The sequence below is a fragment of the Lepidochelys kempii genome, chromosome 2 (assembly GCF_965140265.1).
Source record: "Lepidochelys kempii isolate rLepKem1 chromosome 2, rLepKem1.hap2, whole genome shotgun sequence".
Classification (NCBI taxonomy): domain Eukaryota; kingdom Metazoa; phylum Chordata; order Testudines; family Cheloniidae; genus Lepidochelys; species Lepidochelys kempii.
Window position 1 is genome coordinate 3,294,431 of NC_133257.1, and position 19,416 is coordinate 3,313,846.

Here is a 19,416-nt window from a genome sequence, read left to right on the forward strand (position 1 = left end):
AGGGACTGTTTACAAGGTGGGGGAGTGTCACATTGGTCCTGTGGATCCGTGACAGTGGGGTAGGACGCTGCTTGTGGAGTAGGGGGGCGGGGTGAGGGCACAGCCTGGAGATACGGGTGGGGGGGTCAGGGTGCTGCTGGGGGTAAGGACCAGGGGATCAGGGTGCCACCCTGATGTCAGATACAAAGAGGGTCAGGGCACCACTTGGGATAGGCACCGGGGGTGGGGGGGTGGGGATCAGGAGGGCTTGGCCTTGTTTCAGCACCCATCAGCCCACGGGCTCAGCCAGCAGAGCCGCTCTGGGTATGAGGAGCCGCCTGAAACCCAAGCCGCGGGCTTGGCCCATGTCCGCGGCCCGGGAGCTGGCCAGGCTGTGTGTGCCCGCCAGTGCGTCGGCAAGGCCAGCCCATGGGGCGCGAGCGCTGTCAGCAGTGGGCACCACTGGGGAAGGAGCAGCCCTCCTGCCCCAGCCAGCAGAAGCAGGTTCTCTTCAGCAGCCAGCTGGATGGCGCCATCCATGCACCATCTGCCCTGGACCCAACCTGCCACGAGGAGCAGGACAGCACGGCACGAGCCGGGGCCATGTGGGCAGCAGGAATCGAACCTGCAACCTGACTCCCAAAGCACCAGTGCTAAGGCCAGACCCTCCAACCCAGCAGTGCCCAGCAGGCTGCGATGTAGAGGGCGACATGGACGTGGGTCACCAGGACACTAGTAACAGACAGGGTCTTTCCTTCTACCATCTCACGGCACGTCATGGGGCAGGGCAGGAGGGGAAACTGAGGCATGGGGAGGGGAAGGGGCTTGGTCACACATTACATGGCAAGTCAGTGGCAGAGCTGGGAAATGAACCCAGGTGTCCAGACCCCACTGAGGTGCCCTGACCCACCAGGTGAGGCTGCCTCTGCCAGGACAGTCCCAGGCATTTGTAGCCAGCGTCTCCAGGCAGCTTGTGTCACACAGGCAGAAGTGCGACTAGGACAGGCTGAGAATGGCCGGGCGCTCGCCCCCAGGACTGACCGTGCCAGCCCCAAAGGGGCTCTTGTCTCTGACTCACCCGTCGGGCACCCAGGGTTGATGACGCACAGCACTTTGGCGGGGTGCAGTGCCCCTGGCTTTCCCAAGTACCCGCCTTGATCTCCCCGATATCCAGGGCCCAGGCGCCTCCTCGTCCAGGTGGTACTGCACCCTGACGGCACCGGTCAGTGCTACGGCGTCCGCATAGAGAGGGTGCCCGGGCACCAGCAGCAGCATCCCCGCCCTCCCGGGGTCCTGCTCATTGACCACCAGGGGGAGGACAAACTGGGCAAGGAATCAGAGAGGTCAGACAGCTCGGCTCTGACCTCCCGGCCCCCAGGAACGTGGAACCCCCTGCTCCCAGTGACATACACCACCTCAATAGCTGAGCTCGCCCACCCCCACAGCTTCCAAACAGGGCCTGTCCAGCCCTAGGAACTAGGTGAGCCATCCACTCTCCCAGTGAGGCTGTAGGGAAAGCCCCAGTAACTGGGGGTGCTGTGGGGAGCGGGGTAGGGGCACTGGCTGTGGGGGAGCTCCCAGCTACTCCATTCCCAGCCTCACCCAGCAGGGGGTGCTGTGGGGAGCAGGGCAGATGCTCTGGTGGGGGGAGGCGCTCCTGGCTACTCCAGTCCCAATCTCTCCCAGCTGGAGGCGCTGCAGGGGGGCGCAGGCTGGGAGCTCCCGGGCAGCTCGGCCATGGCAGACGGGGCGTTATGGTCTCTCACATGGTGCTAGGATTAGCGACTCGGTTACGTGGGGGAGCTTAGCAGCTGGAGGGGAGCCCGCCCCCCTGGCCCCGCACCTGGGCAGGGCAGTGCCCAGGTTACCTTGCCTATGAAGGTGATGGGTTTCCGGCCCATCACGTGTGGCTTGGAGCTGCAGTCAGTGATCTCCTGTCAGGGTCTGGGTGCGCCCTAGGGGAGGATCAGCTGACATTCCCCAGGGCCTGCTGCCCACGGCCCTCAGCACTCGTTACCCACATTGACTCAGTAACCCCACAGCCCCCTTCACCTCTGCGAGGCAGCTCTGGGCTAGCCCCTTCGAATACCTGGGAAACTGAGGCACAGAGTGAGGGAGGGATTTGCCGAAGGCCCCACAGCTCGTTAGTTGCAGAGCCACAAATAGAACCCAGGAGTCCTGGCTTCCAGGCCCACCCTCCCTCCTGAAACTGTGGGGCTCAGGGGCTGCCCCCGCCATGTACCAGGCTCACCCAGCAGCGAAGGACTGACCGTGCCCAGTTCATGCTGCAGCCCTTGCCAGGCGAGGTCCCAGCACACCTCCAGTCCCAGGCAGTGGGGGCCAGGGTCTCCAGGGTCTGCCCGTTCCTCCAGCTCATCCTGGCGCTGGGGTTTCAGGACTGCTCTGAACACCGGGGCCAGGGCAGAGCGCCCACAGGATGCCCCCAGACTGGCACCTCCCCCTTGCAGTTGGTGACTGCAGGGGCCCTTTGCCAGAGCCCTGTGCCCTGCCCACAAACAGCCCGTGGTTGATGTTTAACCTGCCCTGTCCCTGCAGCTCAGCCCATTACACCAACGCTGGGCAGAGGAGAGCACACAGGCAGCCACCCGCCCGGGGCCATGTGGGGGCAACCCGAGATCTCCCCACATGTCGATTCCCTTGGCTCTCTCAGCCTGGCAGGCTGCTCCATTCACTCCCTGCCGTCTGGCCCGGGTTAGCCTGGGCAGAGAGGGGGCATGGGCTGTGCCCACATGGGCACTGAGACACGATGGGCCTGGCCTGGGAACAGGGTGAGTGTCTCCGCTCTGATCCCATGCCAGTGGCTCATAATGCCACCCAGCCCTGCTCAGTGGAGTAAAGCCTCCGAGTGGGGCTGCTGGCCACCTGCAGGCCTGTCTGGCTGACCCATCTCTCTCTGCAGCTCTAAGGCATCACAGTGTTAGTCCGGAGGTAAGGGAGGGTGATCACAATCCAGGTGCTCCCCAGCCAGGAGAGGAATCCACCTGGCACAAAATTGGCACAGCTGGCATCAATGCCCAGCAGAGACCAAGGTCCATGGAAACCTGGCTCCCCTTGGGGTGAATGTCTGCCCCAGATGGGCACACTAACCCCTTCCAGGCACCAGGGCCACCAAGCTTTGTGCCCATCCCGGACAGCTGGCAGGAGCCTGGCCAGGGCAGAGGCATCTGGTGTCTGAGCAGCAGGCATGGTCCCTTGGGAAGGAACATGCCTCTTAGCATCTCTCAGCTGTGCCCCTTGGCCAGACGCAGCAGGGCACCAGCGGGGATTGAACCCATGGCACGCAGCACCAAACCACAGGCAGGTGCGGCTCCAGCCCTTGGCTGAGTGACTAGCCGGCTGTGCTGGGGCAGGCCACTGGTGGGAGCCATGATCACACACCTGGTCCCAGGCATTATCCAAGTCACATACGGTGTCTCCGCTGCCCGTGGGCCACAGTGAGTCCCCGGGGAGCTGAGCTGGGTCAGAGCTGCGCTGGCCAAGCCTGCTCCGGCCCCCCCAGAACCAGCGAGGGGCCACGCACCATTCGCTAGTGCAGGGATTTTGCAGTGCACTAGGGGATGCCTGGGACACACAGTCCCAGGGGAGGGCTGGTCACAGCCGTGGGGCAGGCAGGCCCTGGCCCAGCCCTTGCCGAGGGGGAAGCAGACCCACGGGAGGGCATTGCAAAGCCCGCTGTGCAGAGCAGTGCCCAGGGGCAAGGACTCAGGCCCACCTAGAGCTGTAATGCCCCGAGTGTCCCCAAGGGGGCAGCATCTTCCCCTTGGTGTAAAGCATCCGTGGTGCTGCGGGGGCCCTGGCCAGGAAGGATGCTCGGGCATGTTGCAGGGGGCCGCTCCGCGCAGGGGGCTGGCTGGAGCCGAGCCTGCGGCCCCTGCCCTGTGCAGTGCTCCGGGGGAGGCAGCGCTAATGGCAAACCCAGCAGTGCCGGAGCTGAGGGCATCTCTCGGGCTCATTAACGAGTGACCCAAAGGGCCACCTTTGTCCTCTGGTGGGGGAAGGCGAATTGGACCTTCGAGCCGGTCTGCCCGCCCCCCCCCGGCAGGGCTTTCGGCAGCCCTGCAGCGAGGCAGGCAGCAGCCCCGCTGTGCGCCCAGCGCGGGGATGGCGGCGCGGAGGAAGGTCCTGACCCTGGACTCCGTGAATCCGCGCGTCAAAGGCTCCAGGCTCCCCACGCTGGGGCCCCTGCTGGAGAGGGCCTCGCAGATCCAGCGCCAGCTGGCGCAGGTGAGGGGCATTCTGGGAAAGTGTTCGGGGTATTCTGGGCACCGGGGGGCACATGTCCTGGGTCCTGGCTGCGGGCGCTGGAAGTGCGGGTCTCTGCTGAACAGCGGCTCCAGCACCGGCCCCCTGGGCTGCCTGTTTGCTGCCCTTGCTGAATCCAGGGCACCGTTGCCTGCGTGGCCAGCCAGAGGGAGGCCTGTGGAACTGCCAGCACCACTGCCCCCGGGCATCGAGCGTCCCGCAGCCCAGCCCTGCCCTGGTGGGCCTTGGCAACCGGTTCGGTCAGTCTCACCTGGGCAGGGCCAGTCCCCAGCTCCCTGCCCTCTCACTGGGCCAGCCCCTAGCTCCCTGCCCCGATCCAGTCACCCCTCCTCACATCTCCCCCTGGGCGGGTGCACCAGCCTGGCTAGAAGAAAGGGGCTGCAGGGTGAGGGTGAATCTGGGCCAGCCAACCTGTGCCAGAGCTGCCCAGGGGGAGAAGGGCAAATGCAGCCTGTGCTGGGGAGCCTGTCCCCAGGGGAAGGGCGGGGAGGGTCCAGCTCTGGTAACGATGGCTCAAAGCCCCCCTCCCCCCCCCCCGGTGGGGGCACTTTGCTCTCTGCCCCCAGGGAGAGGAGAAGCCCTTCCGGGAGGTCATCTGGTGCCACTCGAGGGACCCCCACGCTGCAGGCTGAAGACCCATCACCTTCCTACGCCAGGTGAGGAGCAAGGATCCCCCTTGCAGCCCCTGTGGAGAGCAGAGACCATCAGGACCCGCTGGGATGCCCCCCACACCCATTCCTGCCGCACCCCGTGTGGGAGGGAGCAGCTAGCAGGAAAGCCCCAGCCGGGTTTTCCCCCGCCCAGCTGCAATGCAGAAAGCAGCCTCTGCCCATCCCTGCCCCTGGCGCCATGCAGTGCCCCCAGCCATTCTCAGACTCAGGGGCACAGACCTGGGCCCTGGGGAGCTGCACAAAGCCAGCGACCAGCAGCCCCTGCCGTGGGGAGACCAGCTGAAATAGCAAGACATGCAAAGGGCAAGAGGGGAAACTGAGGCTCACAGTCACCCAGCTGCAGAGCTCAGGGTCATCCTGAGCATGAGCTTCCCCTACCTGTATGAGCTACCACCCATGTCATTGAGTCTCTTTATGAGTCCCCCCCCATGACCACCCCACAGCATACACGTCCCCCTCTCTACGCCCCTGGCCTTCCTCTGCCAGCTTCCATTGGAGCATCCCAACACGCAGGAGAAGCCCTGGGGTGAAAGTCATTCCCGTGTGGAGACCTAGCCTTGCGCGAGTCCTAATTCAGCCCTCAGACTCAGGCTTGAGTGGTGGCCTTGTGCCAAACACCCCCACCCCCACCCCCACCCCCCAGTGCACTAGGCCTGGCAGGAAGGGGGAGTGAGCCCAGAGCCACGCGAGTCACATGGGGATGCAGGAGACTCAAGCCCAGATCTCATGACTCCCAGCCCCGGGCCTGACCCCCCGCCCATCCTCTGCCTGACCCCAATGCCACAGCTTGGGCCGGTTCCTGTCTGCGAGACCATGGCGGCCAGGAGAGCCCCCCGGCTGGCTCCACATTGGAGTTTACCCCTTAGTAGCTAATTGGGTCCTCATTCATTGTATAGCCTGCGCAAGCCCTCCCTTAGACTCCCTACTCTGGCCACCGGGTGGCGCTCACGTGCCACAGTGCGAGGGGCTGTGGGGCTTTACAGCACTGAGGGTGCTCTGGGCAGGAGTTAGGGTGGCTAGTGATCTCGACTGGGGCAAAGCCATGGGGCCAATCCGGCCGGCCGCTGCACTGCGCCTAGTGGGACACTAGCCGAAGGTCGTGCACGGAGCCCCTCGTCAGGGCATGCTCCCCTGCTGTGCGGTCCTCAGAGCAGGGAGGGAGTCAGATCGGCTGCCCTGGAGCTGGCCGCGGCTCCGGCATCCTCTGCCGCCCTACAACGGACCAATGGCCCCAGGATCCTGCCCCTGAGTAATGGCCAATACCAGACGCGAAGCGCCCAGAAGCTGTAATGATGGGCATTGTCAGGGTTCCCTTCCCCACCCTGAACTCTGGGGTACAGACGTGGGGACCCGCACGAACGACTCCCTAAGCTTATTTCTACCATCTTAGGTTAAAAATTCCCCAAGGCACAAATCCCTTTTGTCCTTGGACGGTATTACCGCCACGGCCAAGTGATTTAAACAAACATTCAGGGAGGGCCTCTTGGAGCCCTATTCCCCCCCCCCCCCAAATATCCCCCCAAGCCCTTACACCCCCTTTCCTGGGGAGGCTTGAGAATAATAGCCTAACCAATTGGTTTTAAAGTGAGCACATATCAACCCCCCCTGGGTCTTAGGACACTGAAAATCAATCAGGTTCTTAAAAGAAGAATTTTATTTAAAGACTCCTGGTCAGGGACCGATGTACGTCAGCCAGGGTTTGCAGTGATGCCCCGAACAGAGCAGGATTTATTAGCCAAGGGGCACCCGGCCTCTCAAGTCCTTAGGTCAGCAGAGAAATGCAAAGGTGAAGGGCTGTCACCTCCCGTTTGGCACCGTCTCTGTCCGTCCCTGGGGGGAGCTGCTGTGTCTTTCCAAGGGGCAGCCCTTGCCCCAGCTGCCTGCCCCCTTTGCTCCCCAGCTCAAGGCCCTTGCTCTGTGGTCCTGCAGCCAGGTGGGGGAATCTCCTCCCTCCTGTCCCTGACCTGCACTGACGGGAGCTGGTCCTAGCCAGTCCTGAATGACCCATTGGTACCACCCCAGACGCTTACCTCACATGACCCCCACCCCAGGTCTCCTGCTTTGCCCAGGAGTATTTTAACCTTTCTGCAGCCACGGGGGAGTAAATCCCTGTCAAGTGCAGCCCTGCCCTGCTTCAGTCCGAGAGATCGGCCAGACCATTCCCAGCCCTCCCCACGCAATGCTCTGCCACGACAGGGGCTTCCTAGCCCCCAGCTGGGGTGACCGGATAATCTCACCATGGGGGAGGGGAGGGAATGGGGCACCTTTCGGGGGGGTGGGGTGGGTAGGAGGGAGCTGGGTCCAGTCTAAGGGTTGAATGTCCCACCCTCCCTTGCTGGCTGATCCGCCCCTGATTGCGGGGGGCTGGCTGCTTGGGAGGGCTGGGGGCTGAATGCAGGGAAAGGGGTGTTTTCCAAAGGGCACTTGGCTGGGCGTGGCTATTGGTGCGCTGGGCTGTCAGTCACCTTCGCTCCATTCCACCCCGTGCACTGACTGCCTCTGGGCTCTGCTGTTACAGGTGGCTGCCATCTGCGCTTACCCAGAGCTGCTGCATGCCGACTCCATGCCACGGGACGCCAAGCAGCGAGCCAGTCGCATCCTGCCGGAGCTGCACAGCTCCAGTGCGGGTACCTGAGCACCGCAGCCTCCGTCGGGATAGACCGCGCCCTGGGACCTGGGCCTCCGGGCCCTGCCGCGCCCTGGAGTTGCAGCTGAAACCGTCAGAGAGAGGGGCCATTAGTGCCAGCTGTGGGGTGGGGGAGACAGTGCACTGGCCCCATCTGCGTTCCCCCCGGGCCATCGACTGGCCATGAACAGAGCTGGGGGGCCTTCCCCGTGGCTGATCCAGAGAAGTTTGCCGGTGGAGGCACTGGCTGTGGTGGGGGCTGTGTGGCACAGAGTGGGGGGCTCTGCCAGGACCTGTGGGCTGGCTGACTGCCCCTGGTTCTGGGGGCAGAAGGAGCGGGAGGGTCCTTGCTCTTTGCCGTTCAGCGGCAGAGTCTGTACCGCTGGGCTGGGTCCTTCTCCCAAGGAGCGTATAACATGGAGTACGTCACCGCTGCCATCCCCCAGAGGGTGGCCCGCTACCTGGAGAGGAGAGACGGGGGCATCCGGTGCGACCCCAGTGTCACGGAGTCCCCGGGCGATGCTCTGGAACTGCTCCCTACGATGCCAGTCAGGACTCTGGGGAAGTCTCCTCTCTGGGAGCAGCCTGTCTTCAGGACACACAGCTCACCCGGCTTCCACCTTCCTGGGTCTGACCTCGGAGCATTCAGCATCCTCTGCCCCTCCGTGCACTTCCCACAGCCAGTCCACTCATGCGGGGCTCCTGGGGAAGCCAGAGGGTCCTGCACCCCAACTCTGCAGTCAGACGTGACTCTCAGCCAGCCAGTAAAACAGAGATTTATTAGACGACAGGAACATGGTCTAAAACAGAGCTTGCAGGTGCAGAGAAAAGGACCCCTCAGCTGGGTCCATTTTGGGGGGCAGTGAACCAGACAACCACGTCTGCACTTCACTCCTTGTCCCCAGCCAGCCCCAAACTGAAACTCCCTCCAGCCCCTCCTCCTCTGGGCTTTGTCCCTTTCCTGGGCCAGGAGGTCACCTGATTCCTTCGTTCTCCAACCCTTTAGCTCTCACCTTGCAGGGGGGAAGGGCCCAGGCCATCAGTGGCCAGGAAACAGGGTGTCGGCCATTCTCTGTGTCCAGACCCCTGCACACACCTGCCCTCTAGGGCTCTGCAATGATCATACACCCTTACCCCACCCCCTAGATACTTAAGAACTGCCTAGGGGAAACTGAGGCACCCCCACACTATTCAGAGGAAACATTAAGAACAGTCCCACTTCGTCACATCTCTCCCCCCTTTGAGATTGAACTGAGCGGGGTCACTTTAGCCGGTGACCTGGGGAAGTTCGAAGCCATGAACAGTCTCATGAATGCCCCAGCATCTCTCCCATTCCTTGGTAGGAGTTACACAAGGCCCTTCCACTTTCACGCCCTCCCTTAGGTCGTGGGTGGTCGATAGCACTTGCAGGCTGCATGTGGGAATGTTTATGCGGCCTGTGCCCTTTGGCCACCGCAAAACCCCAGGGGGTCAAACTGGGATTGGGTCTTCTCCCCAATAAGAAAAGGAGGACTTGTGGCACCTTAGAGACTATAAATTGGTTAGTCTCTAAGGTGCCACAAGTCCTCCTTTTCTTTTTGCGAATACAGACTAACACGGCTGCTACTCTGAAACCTCCCCAACAAGCTGGCCAAACACAGCCACTTGGTTATAGGACTATTTAACTTTCTTAACAGCTTTCACTCCATCTGAGACCTTCTCAAAGCTATCCACACTGGATCTTTCAACAGGAACGTCAGTGGATCCATTCACAACAGAACATTTCTGGCTGTTAGGAACTGAAACTTTCTTGATTAAATCACTTTCACACTCTTCAGTTGCAGTAAACTGCTTGCAAAGACTCCATGAGGATTCCTTTCCCTGGGGCTTTTCTATGCAACAATTCACCCCTCCCAGAAATTCTGCTCTTACCCTCTTTCCCTAGGGCTTGCTCTAGAGGAACACTTTCCTGAGCAACAACAGACTCTTTCTGGGTCTCCCTTACATCCAGAATTACCTCCGGCCCACCCGGCAGATTCCTACATAATCCCCTTTCAGGCAAACTCACAGACTTCCTAGATAAAAGGTCAGAAGCATTCTCCTTCCCTTTGCCACACAAGTTCAGGAATCTTTTCCTGCTTGCTACAGGTTTCCACACCCTCAGTAGGTAGCACAATCAAATCACCTTCACGCTCTCCTTGTGCCCTGGCTAGGATCTCACCCTGATTAGTCAGAGTTGCGACACCCTTTCCCAACAACACACTAGCAACAGGCAAAATACAAGCACCAGAATTGTCTGGTCTCTGGGATTTTACATAGACACTAACTGGATGCGACCTAGTTACAGGGCCATTCTCCCGAGCAGACACAAACTTAGGGCCATTCCCTTCCTGGGCTTTAGCTGAATCCAGAACCAGCTCTGAGACAACTGCACGACCCTCAACCATCACAGGCTGAAAGGCCCCTTCTGTCTGCTCCACAGACAAAGAGCCGGACACACTTTCTCCTTTCCCAGACACCCAGCTTGAGATCTCATTCCCCTGGTCCCAGCACACAAGGCTGGTCACAGACAACTGCTTGGAGACCAGGGTAGCTCCCTCCATAGGCAAGTCAATACCCCTGACAGACACAGGCACATTTCCTTCACTGTCCCAATTCTCCCCCCAGCTAACAGGTAAGGGCCAGGGACACTCATCTTCCACTCTCCTCGCCTTCCCACCCTGCTGACTAGACACAGCCATCAGCTCACAAGGCTGCCTAGGCCCATCCAGACTTTCCTTACCCAGCACCTTGCCAGATCCCCTGCCCTGCCTGTGTCTCCCCCCACTCAGCTGGGGTCTCAGCTCCCCCCGTGCTCAGCGCTGCCCTTGCTGTCCTAGTGGGGGTAGGCAGCGAGCTCGCTGCTTTCCTCACTGCATCAGAGCCAGTGTGAGCCCCCTCTCCAGTGTGCAAGGGGGCGGGGAGCCCCAGGGGTCTGGTTACAGGCAGGCAGGTAGCCTAAGCCTAGCGGCTCCTCCCTGCTGCCAGCCAGGTCATCTGCATTTGCACTGACCATTTCCCTCTCCACCGATTGGTTCCCTGGATTCAAATTCAAACTCTCGGCAGTTACCGGAGCAGGGCCTGGATCCTGTCCCAAAGAGACCCAGTCACCCCACAACAGGGTCTCGCAGTCGATATCCCGGAGAACCCCAACAGCCAGCCAGCCCCACCCCTCCTGGGTCTGCACAGGGATCTGGGCCATAGGCAGGGTGAGGGGCTTCGTCCCTGGGACCCTCACCCAGCTCCTCAGCATCTGAGGCTGCACCACCCAGGGCCTGACACCAGTTCTCTCTGTCCCAGGACCTCGCCACCCCACGAATGTCTCCCCATTGACCATCACCTTCCACTCCCACTGGGGGTCCGAGGGGCCTGGCCCCAGGAAACTCCACACAGACATATAGGTTGGGGTCAGGAGTGGGAGCCTGTCCACCTCCCCACCCATCTGGCTGACGGAGTCTATGGCCTTGGGACCCAGCAAGGGAGCTAGACACCGGGGCTTTTCCGCAGGGTCCCCCTGGTTCAAATCGCCAGCCTGCTCAAAGGCAGTGAGGTGGCATCCACATCTGCCCCCCTCCTTAACCAGGGGCAGCAATTTAGTCTCGAGGTTCCCTGCGGAACTGGCCCCCCGGGGTCTATCCCCACTCACCCCTGGGGGGTCCCCTATGTCTATCCGCTCCCCCACCGCCAGTTCATGCTGCTGCTGCTTCTGCAGCTCTTTCTCGGGCTCTCGCTGTCTCCCACGGTCCTCTTGCTCTCTCGGACTCAGCTCCAATCCCGTCCGTCTCCAATCCGCCGATGGGGAACCCGATCGTGAAGACCCTCGTCTGGTCGGGGACAGGAGTCTTGGCGATGCCTGGCTCCCACTCCAGCTGCTCCCAGATCCTGCTATAGCCCCATTGGGGGTCAGGAATCTGTCCCTTAGAGCGGTCATCCTCCTCCAGCTGCACGATGAACTGTGCTTTGGTGAACTTTCCAATGCTCAACCCTCTCTTTCTGCACAGGGTTACAATGTCCTTCTTAAGGAGACGGTGACAGGCCATCACTCCGCTCCTCCCAAGTTGTTGTGGACTCACAGGACTGTGTGCTCTCAGCTCCCCACGGTTTCCAGGGAGAACCCCTAGTGTGCCAGCCCTTCTCAAGGTCACCACCTCTTTGCAAGCGTCGAGCTGCAGACTCCTCCACCCCTGGGACCGCTCGCTGCAATCCCCAGGGGACCCTGTTACTGCAAAAGTCCTTCTCTCTGGTCACACACTTCCAGGGGTTAACCGCCCCCTGAAACCGTCTCTCTCTGAATCTTCAGCACACCTGGTCCCCGTCACTCCCCCTTCGTTTTACTGCTCCCCAGTCACTTACTGCAAGAAGCGCCGTCCATGGGGTGCAGTACATCCCACCGCTGCCACCAGTTGTCATGGAGTCCCTGGGCGATGCTCTGGAACTGCTCCCCATGAAGCCAGTCAGGACTCTGGGGAAGTCTCCTTTCTGTGAGCAGCCTGTCTGCAGGACACACAGCTCACCCGGCTTCCACCTTCCTGGGTCTGACCTCGGAGCATTCAGCATCCTCTGCCCCTCCGCGCACTTCCCACAGCAAGTCCGCTCATGTGGAGCTCCTGGAGAAGCCAGAGGGTCCTGCCCCCCAACTTCGCAGTCAGACGTGACTCTCAGCCAGCCAGTAAAACAGAGATTTATTAGACGACAGGAACATGGTCTGACACAGAGCTTGCAGGTGCAGAGAACAGGACCCCTCAGCTGGGTCCATTTTGGGGGGCAGTGAGCCAGACAACCACGTCTGCACTTCACTCCATGTCCCAGCCAGCCCCAAACTGAAACTCCCTCCAGCCCCTCCTCCTCTGGGCTTTGTCCCTTTCCTGGGCCAGGAGGTCACCTGATTCCTTTGTTCTCCAACCCTTTAGCTCTCACCTTGCAGGGGGGAAGGGCCCAGGCCATCAGTGGCCAGGAAACAGGGTGTCGGCCATTCTCTGTGTCCAGACCCCTGCACACACCTGCCCTCTAGGGCTCTGCAATGATCAAACACCCTTACCCCACCCCCTAGATACATAAGAACTGCCTAGGGGAAACTGAGGCACCCCCCACACTATTCAGAGGAAACATTAAGAACAGTCCCACTTCGTCACACCCAGGAACATCGTCACATGTGGGGGCATCACCATGGCCATAGCAGTGAGTCTACCCAGCAATCTGCCCAGACCCCAGTCTCTGCTGCTGGCCATGAGCAGCTCCAGACGACCTCAGGGGAGATGCTGCAGCCCCCAGGTGAGGTGGAGTTGGCCACTGTCCCAGGGAGATAACGGGGGGGCTTTAGAGCTCTCAGCCAGAGCTCCCGAAATAGGAGAATCCCCTGTGCTGGGAGGGCCGAGGAGGGGCTAGAAGAGGGGCCGGGACAAGGCCAGGGCTTAGTAATGGGCCACCTGGGTCCCTGCTGTAACGCCAGCGACGCTGGGCCAAGGCCTTCAGGCGGGGACTGCTGAGGGGCAGCAGGCCCATCAGCAGAGAGGGTCCCACCCAGAAGGTCCTGCCAGCCCTTGTCCTCCCTCGCCCCAGTGGTGTTGCGTGAGCCCGGGGCAGCCTGTGCTCTCTCTTCCTCCTCCAGGATTTCCTCTCCCTGGTGGTCAATGAGCTGGACCCCAGGAGGGCGGGCATGCTGCTGCCGGTGCCCGGGCACCCTCTCTATGCGGACGCTGTCGGCCTGGCCGGTGCTGTCGGGGTGCAGTACCACCTGGACGAGGAGGGCGGCTGGGCTCTGGACGTTGGGGAGATCAGGTGGGTGCTCGGCCAAGCCAGGGGGTACTGTCCCCCCAAAGTGCTATGTGTCATCAACCCCGGGTACCCGACGGGTGAGTCAGAGAGAGCGGCCCCCTGCCCCACTCTGCCCTCATCAGCTCTCCTCCAGTGCGCCTCGGGTTGCTGGGGAGCAGGCAGCCTGACCCTGCTGTGGGTCCCGCAGGGAACCCACCTTGAGGATCTGCTGGGCTCTTCCCCGTAACTGCTGCACCCTGGCACCCAGACGCCAGGCCCTGGTTCACCCAGCGCTGCCCCGCCCAGGAGGAGAGCCCAGTGGGGTCAGGGCCCACAGCACGGGGTGGGAGATCACAGCCAGGGCCATCAACGCACAGAGCCTCTCTGGGGCAGGACGGAAAGGCCATAGTCTCCCAGGGAAGCTAGGAGAACAGCACACTCTGGCTGCCTCAGACACAGGCCCTTGGCACGGAGCAAACCCCATTCCCTGGCCTGCCTTGCCCGGGTGACGCATCAGCCAGGAGGCAGAGGGGCAAGAAATGGCTGTGAAAGCTTTGTGGGGCAGGGGAGGGAGACAGCACCCAGCACCAGCGACACACCCTGCTGGCTGCGGGGGGCAGGGGCCCTGGCTGATAGGGCAAGCGGGCAGCAGCAGCCCTGGCTCACAGGGAAAACTGGGAGGGAGGGGGGACTGGGTAGCAGGGCCCCAGCCTGCAGCTGAGGAGTAGAAGGGGTTCTCAGCAGGTGGTGTTGGCTGGAACGATCAGGGTGGGAGCGGCCAGGCCAGGCTGGCAGGATGGCTCCACATCTGACTCAGTCCCGGCCTTGGCAGACCGGGCGACCCCACCCTCTGCCATGGGGGACTTCAATCTGAGCGACATATGCTGAAGGTCTCATGCTGCCAGTACTAAAACATTCTTGGAATTTCTAAACATTATAGATGACAATTTCCTAACTCAAAAAGTGTTGCAGCCAACGGAGAGAATTATTAGACCTTGTCCTAACAGATAAAGAGGAACTGATCACAGAACTAAAAGTTAATGGTAGCTTAGGTACAAGTGACTTGACTGGATCACATTGATAATGCACAAGCAGAATAAAGTCTAGACCACTCATGTATATAAAAATCCAAAATCATACCATTGAGGAAGAAGGCCATGGTGTTTGAAAAAAACAACCTGGATTATAGTGGAAGTGAAGGCAGCTGTAAAAAATAATATATATATATACAATAAATGGAAGAAAGGGGAAACTGATAGTAATGAATATAAATCAGGAGTTAGGAATTGTAGAAAATTGATAAGGGAAGCAAAGGGACACAAGGCGAATGCTAAGGCCAGCAGGGTTAAAGACAATAAGAAGGAGTTTTTAAATATATTAGGAACAAAAAGAATCCTCACAACAGTATTGGTCCATTGCTAGATGGAAATGGTAGAACTATCAATAATAATGCAGAAAAAGCGGAACTGTTCAATAAATATTACTGTTCTGAATTTGGGGAATAAACAAATGATACACTCTCATCATACAGTGGTGACAACATCCTTCATTCCACTAGTAACTCTGGAGGATGTTAAACAGAAGGTAATAAAGTCAGACATTTTAAAATCAGCAGGTCCAGATAACTTTCATCCAAGAGTTTACAAAGAGCTGGATGAGGAGCTCACTGAACCATTAATGTTGATTTTCAGTAAGTTTTGGAACACTTGGGAAGTTCTGGAAGACTGAAAGAGAGCTAATGTTATGCCAGTTTTTTAAAAGGATAAACAGGATGACTTGGATGATTATAGGCCTGTCAGCTTGACATTGGTCCCAGGCAAGATGGTGGAACAGCTGATATGGGACTCAATTGATAAATAATGAAAGGAGGGTAATATAATTAATGCAAATCAAAATGGGTTTATGTAAAATAGATCATGTCATACTAACTTGATATCTTTTTGCATGACTCTGCACTTGTCCTTGTTGAACCTCATCAGATTTCTTTTGGCCCAATCCTCCAATTTGTCTAGGTCGCTCTGTATCCTATCCCTACCCTCCAGCATATCTACCTCTCCTCCCAGTTTAGTGTCATCTGCAAACTTGCTGAGGGTGCAATCCACACCATCCTCCAGATCATTTATGAAGATATTGAACAAAACCGGCCCGAGGACCGACCCTTGGGGCACTCCACTTGATACCGGCTGCCAACTAGACATGGAGCCATTGATCGCTACCCGTTGAGCCCGACAATCTAGCCAACTTTCTACCCACCTTATAGTGCATTCATCCAGCCCATACTTCTTTAACTTGCTGGCAAGAATACTGTGGGAGACCGTGTCAAAAGCTTTGCTAAAGTCAAGGAACAACACGTCCACTGCTTTCCCCTCATCCACAGAGCCAGTTATCTCATCATAGAAGGCAATTAGGTTAATCAGGCATGACTTGCCCTTGGTGAATCCATGCTGATTGTTCCTGATCACTTTCCTCTCCTCTAAGTGCTTCAGAATTGATTCCTTGAGGACCTGCTCCATTATTTTTCCAGGGACTGAGGTGAGGCTGACTGGCCTGTAGTTCCCAGGATTCTTCTTCTTCCCTTTTTTAAAGGTGAGCACTACATTAGCCTTTTTCCAGTCGTCCGGGACTTCCCCCGATTGCCATGAGTTTTAGACTGATAATGAAGAGGCCATATCACTGATACAGAGCGATCTAGACCACTTGGTAAACTGCGTGCAAGCAAACAATTTGTGTATTAATATGGGAAAATGTAAATGTGTACCTCTGGGAACAAAGAATATAGGCCGTTCTTACAGGCTGGGGGTGGTCATGGTGGAGAATAAGCTGAATACATGCTCCCAGGGTAACGCTGTGGCCAGAAGAGCAAATGGGATCCTAGGATGCAGAAACAGGGAAATCTCGAGGAGGAGCAGAGAGGTTATGTCACCTCTGTATGTGGCCCTGGTGTGAGCGCTGCTGGGATCCTGGGTCCAGTTCCAGCCTCCACAATTCAAGAAGGATGTTGATAAATTGGAGAGGAGTTAGAGAAGAGCCATGAGAATGATTCCAGGATTAGAAAACCTGCTTACAGGGGTAGACTCAAGGAGCTCCATCTATTTAGCTTAACAAAGAGAAGATTAAGGAATAAGTTGATCACACTCTGTAAGTATCTACATGGGTGGGGTGACCAGATGTCCTGATTTTATAGGGACAGTCCCAATTTTGGCAGCTTTTTCTTATATAGGCACCTATTATCCCCCCACCCCCATCCCGATTTTTCACATTTGCTGTCTGGTCACCCTATACTTGGTAATAGCCTCTTTGATCTAGCCGAGACAGGTCTAACAGCATCCAATAGCTGGAAGCTGAAGCTAGACATATTCACGCTGGAAATAAGATGTACGTTTACCAAGGGCAGTGGGGGTTTCTCGATCACTGACAGGGTTTAAATCCAGATAGGCTGTGTTTCTAACAGCTGTGCTCTGGGAATGACCTGAGGGCAGGGCTCTGGCCTGTGTTACACAGGAGGTCTGACTGGGTGATCACAATGGTCCTTTCTGGCCTTGGAGCCTGGGAAGCTAGGAAAGAGAGACAATAGTGGTTCTTATTGGGGTCCCTGCTGGGAGGCCGGGGGAGGGGGACAGAAGTGCCTGGGTGCCCTCTCCAGTCCAGTCTCTATTCCAGCAAATAGGAGCTCCCAGGTTTCCAGGCCAGGCTCAGTTAGCGTCTCTCACTGGGACCCCTCTGCACTGGCTCCCTGCCCAGCCATTGCCAACTCTCACAGACCCACACAGACCTGCTCCTGGCACTCACAGCCTGCTCTCCGGCTCCTGCGGCAGCTGATTCTGCACACAGGTCCCTGGGGTCTGTTCCCTGCACCTGGTGTCCGATCTGCTTTCAGCTCGCCACAGAGCCACCGCCCTCCTTCCCCATGGGCCAGGTCACCGCCTGGGGCAGGGCCCCCTCCCGTGGGCAGGGGTATGTGCCTGCGTGTTCATCCTAGGGGTCATGGATCAGCGGGGAGGGGGTTGTTTCATCAGGAGACAGATCAAACCAGGGGCACAGATCCTGTAGTTACTGCTGGGGGGGGGCCTAATCCACCCTAGTGCCAATGGGGCTTGGGGCAGAATCCTCTCCTAGCACCAACTCCATGGGGAAGAGCCTTGCTGGCAGCTGATGGCACTGACTCTAGAGGTGGAAGAGCCCTGACCAGTCCAGCCCCTTCTACCCTGAAGCCCCCCAGCTGTGCCCCAGGGCTCTGACTCTCAGTGACCGGGGTGCAGGGGTGGGCATGGCCCCTGGAGCTCACCTCTTCTCTGCTCAGGCAGGGGCGCTTTCCGGGCTGGCTTCTTTGAGCTTGCGAACATCGACCCAGCAATCATGAAATGCTTCTGCTCCTGGGGAATGTCCGTCTACCCCCTGATCCTGGGCCAGGTTCTGCTGGATGCCCTGATGGAGCCGCTGCTGCCTGGGGACCCCTCCTGCCCGCACCTTTATGGCAGTGGGTGCTGCATGCTGCATGGCAGGGTGGGAGGGATGGGGGAGTGGGGAGGGACACAGCTGCAGGGTGCAGGGAAAGGCATGCTGGGGGAAAGCAAGGCAGGATGGTCAGGGACTGGGGATGCAGCACCTGGGTTCAGGGGGAGAGGCAGAGACGCTAGGCAGAACATGCCAAGGGCAGGTCCAGAGCACAGGTAAGGGGTGAGGGCACAGGTGGCTCCAGGGCATGGCAGGTGAAGAAGCAAGAGGGCATGGTGCTGAGGGTTGATGCTGGGGCACAGCCGACAGCTGGGGTGTGGCAGAGTCAGGGCGGCTCGAGGGATGCCAGGGTGGTGCCCAGCTCAGGAGGAACCAGTCTCCTCTGCTGCTGAGCTGAGCCCATCAGGCAACACTTGGCCTGGGGCCGGGGCAGGTGTTGGTGGAGAGCTTGGCCCCCCGAGCTGCTCTGGGGCTGCAGGCTAGTGGTTAGAGCAGCATCTGACAGCCAGGGCTCCGGGTTCTACCCCTGTCTCTAAGCGGGAGAGGAGTCTAGTGGTTACAGCAAGGAGCAGGACTCCTGGGTTCTAGTCCCAGAGGATAACACCTGCCTCCCCCACTCAGTGCTGTGGGTCTCTCTCTTGGCTCCCAGGGGAAGCAGGCAGCGCTGAGCAACCTGGCCCACAAAGCGCAGCTGACCCAGGAGATCTTCGGCCCGGTGCCCGGGATCCGCTGTAACCCCGTGCAGGGCGCCATGTACTCCTTCCCCAGGATCCAGATCCCAGCCAGGGCGGTGCAGGAGGCCCAGGTGAGAACCGGGCATGGAGCAGCCCAGTGGTGGGTGGGGAGCAGGCGTGGCCCAGCCCAGCCAAGAGCATGGGGCGTGACCCTCCTGACGCCCTGTCTTCCTCTTAGGCCCTCAGTCTGGAGCCTGATTTCTTCTTCTGTCAGAAGCTGCTGGAGGCGACGGGGATCGTGCTGGCCCCAGAGAGCACCTTCGGGTCAGTGATGGGGTTTGGTGATGGAGGCGTGGGGATGGGTGAGAAGGTGGGGTTGGGAACTCTGCCCGCTGAGGGTTCAGTGGCCCAGCCCTGAGGCTCTCAGCCCTTCTCTTCAGAGGGTCGCTCAGGGAAGAACCCCCAGCCCAGGCAGGAGCGAGGTCTTAGCCCAGCACCTTCTCCCCAGTGACCTTCTCTACCCCTCCTCAGGGTGATGCTGCTGCCCTCAGTGAAGACGCTGAGGATTGTCTTACAAACCACTGCAGACTTCCACTCCCAGTTCCTGCAGCAATATTCCTGAAGAGTGGGTAATTATTCCTGGTAGTTACATTGAAGAAGATGGGGATTAATTTGAGAATTGAAAGGTGGATAAAGAGGAGACTACAATGGGCCATACTGAAAGGTGATCTGTCAGGCCGGAGGGAGACTACAGGTGGAATTCTTCAGGGATCGGTCTTGGGACCAATCATATTTCACATCTTTATTAATGTCCTTGGCACAAAAAGTGGGAGTTTGCTAATAAAATTTGCAGATGACACAAAGTTGGGAGGTATTTTCAATATGGAGGAGGACTGGAATATCATACAAGAAGGTCTGAATGACTTTGAAACCTGGGATAATAGCAATAGGATGA

At 58.8% G+C, this 19,416-nt stretch overlaps 1 protein-coding gene across 1 annotated transcript; it reads left to right on the forward strand.

The window, feature by feature from the left end:
• The first annotated feature begins 4,101 nt into the window (after positions 1–4,101).
• Positions 4,102–19,083, forward strand: LOC140907960 (alanine aminotransferase 2-like). Its single transcript, XM_073335047.1, has 9 exons — positions 4,102–4,224; positions 7,453–7,561; positions 7,891–8,047; positions 12,717–12,849; positions 13,187–13,430; positions 17,633–17,835; positions 18,437–18,592; positions 18,700–18,785; positions 18,993–19,083. Exons 1-9 carry the CDS (start codon positions 4,102–4,104, stop codon positions 19,081–19,083), a joined length of 1,302 nt encoding a protein of 433 aa, XP_073191148.1.
• The last annotated feature ends 333 nt before the right edge of the window (positions 19,084–19,416 follow it).

What these genes read in the sequence shown, in the direction of transcription:
- LOC140907960 (XM_073335047.1), top strand. Translation starts at nt 4,102, where the DNA reads ATGGCGGCGCGGAGGAAGGTCCTGACCCTGGACTCCGTGAATCCGCGC. An exon ending in GGAGATGCTGCAGCCCCCAG is followed by an intron (nt 12,850 to 13,186) that starts GTGAGGTGGAGT and finishes TTCCTCCTCCAG; the next exon opens with GATTTCCTCTCCCTGGTGGT. An exon ending in CAACCCCGGGTACCCGACGG is followed by an intron (nt 13,431 to 17,632) that starts GTGAGTCAGAGA and finishes TTCTCTGCTCAG; the next exon opens with GCAGGGGCGCTTTCCGGGCT.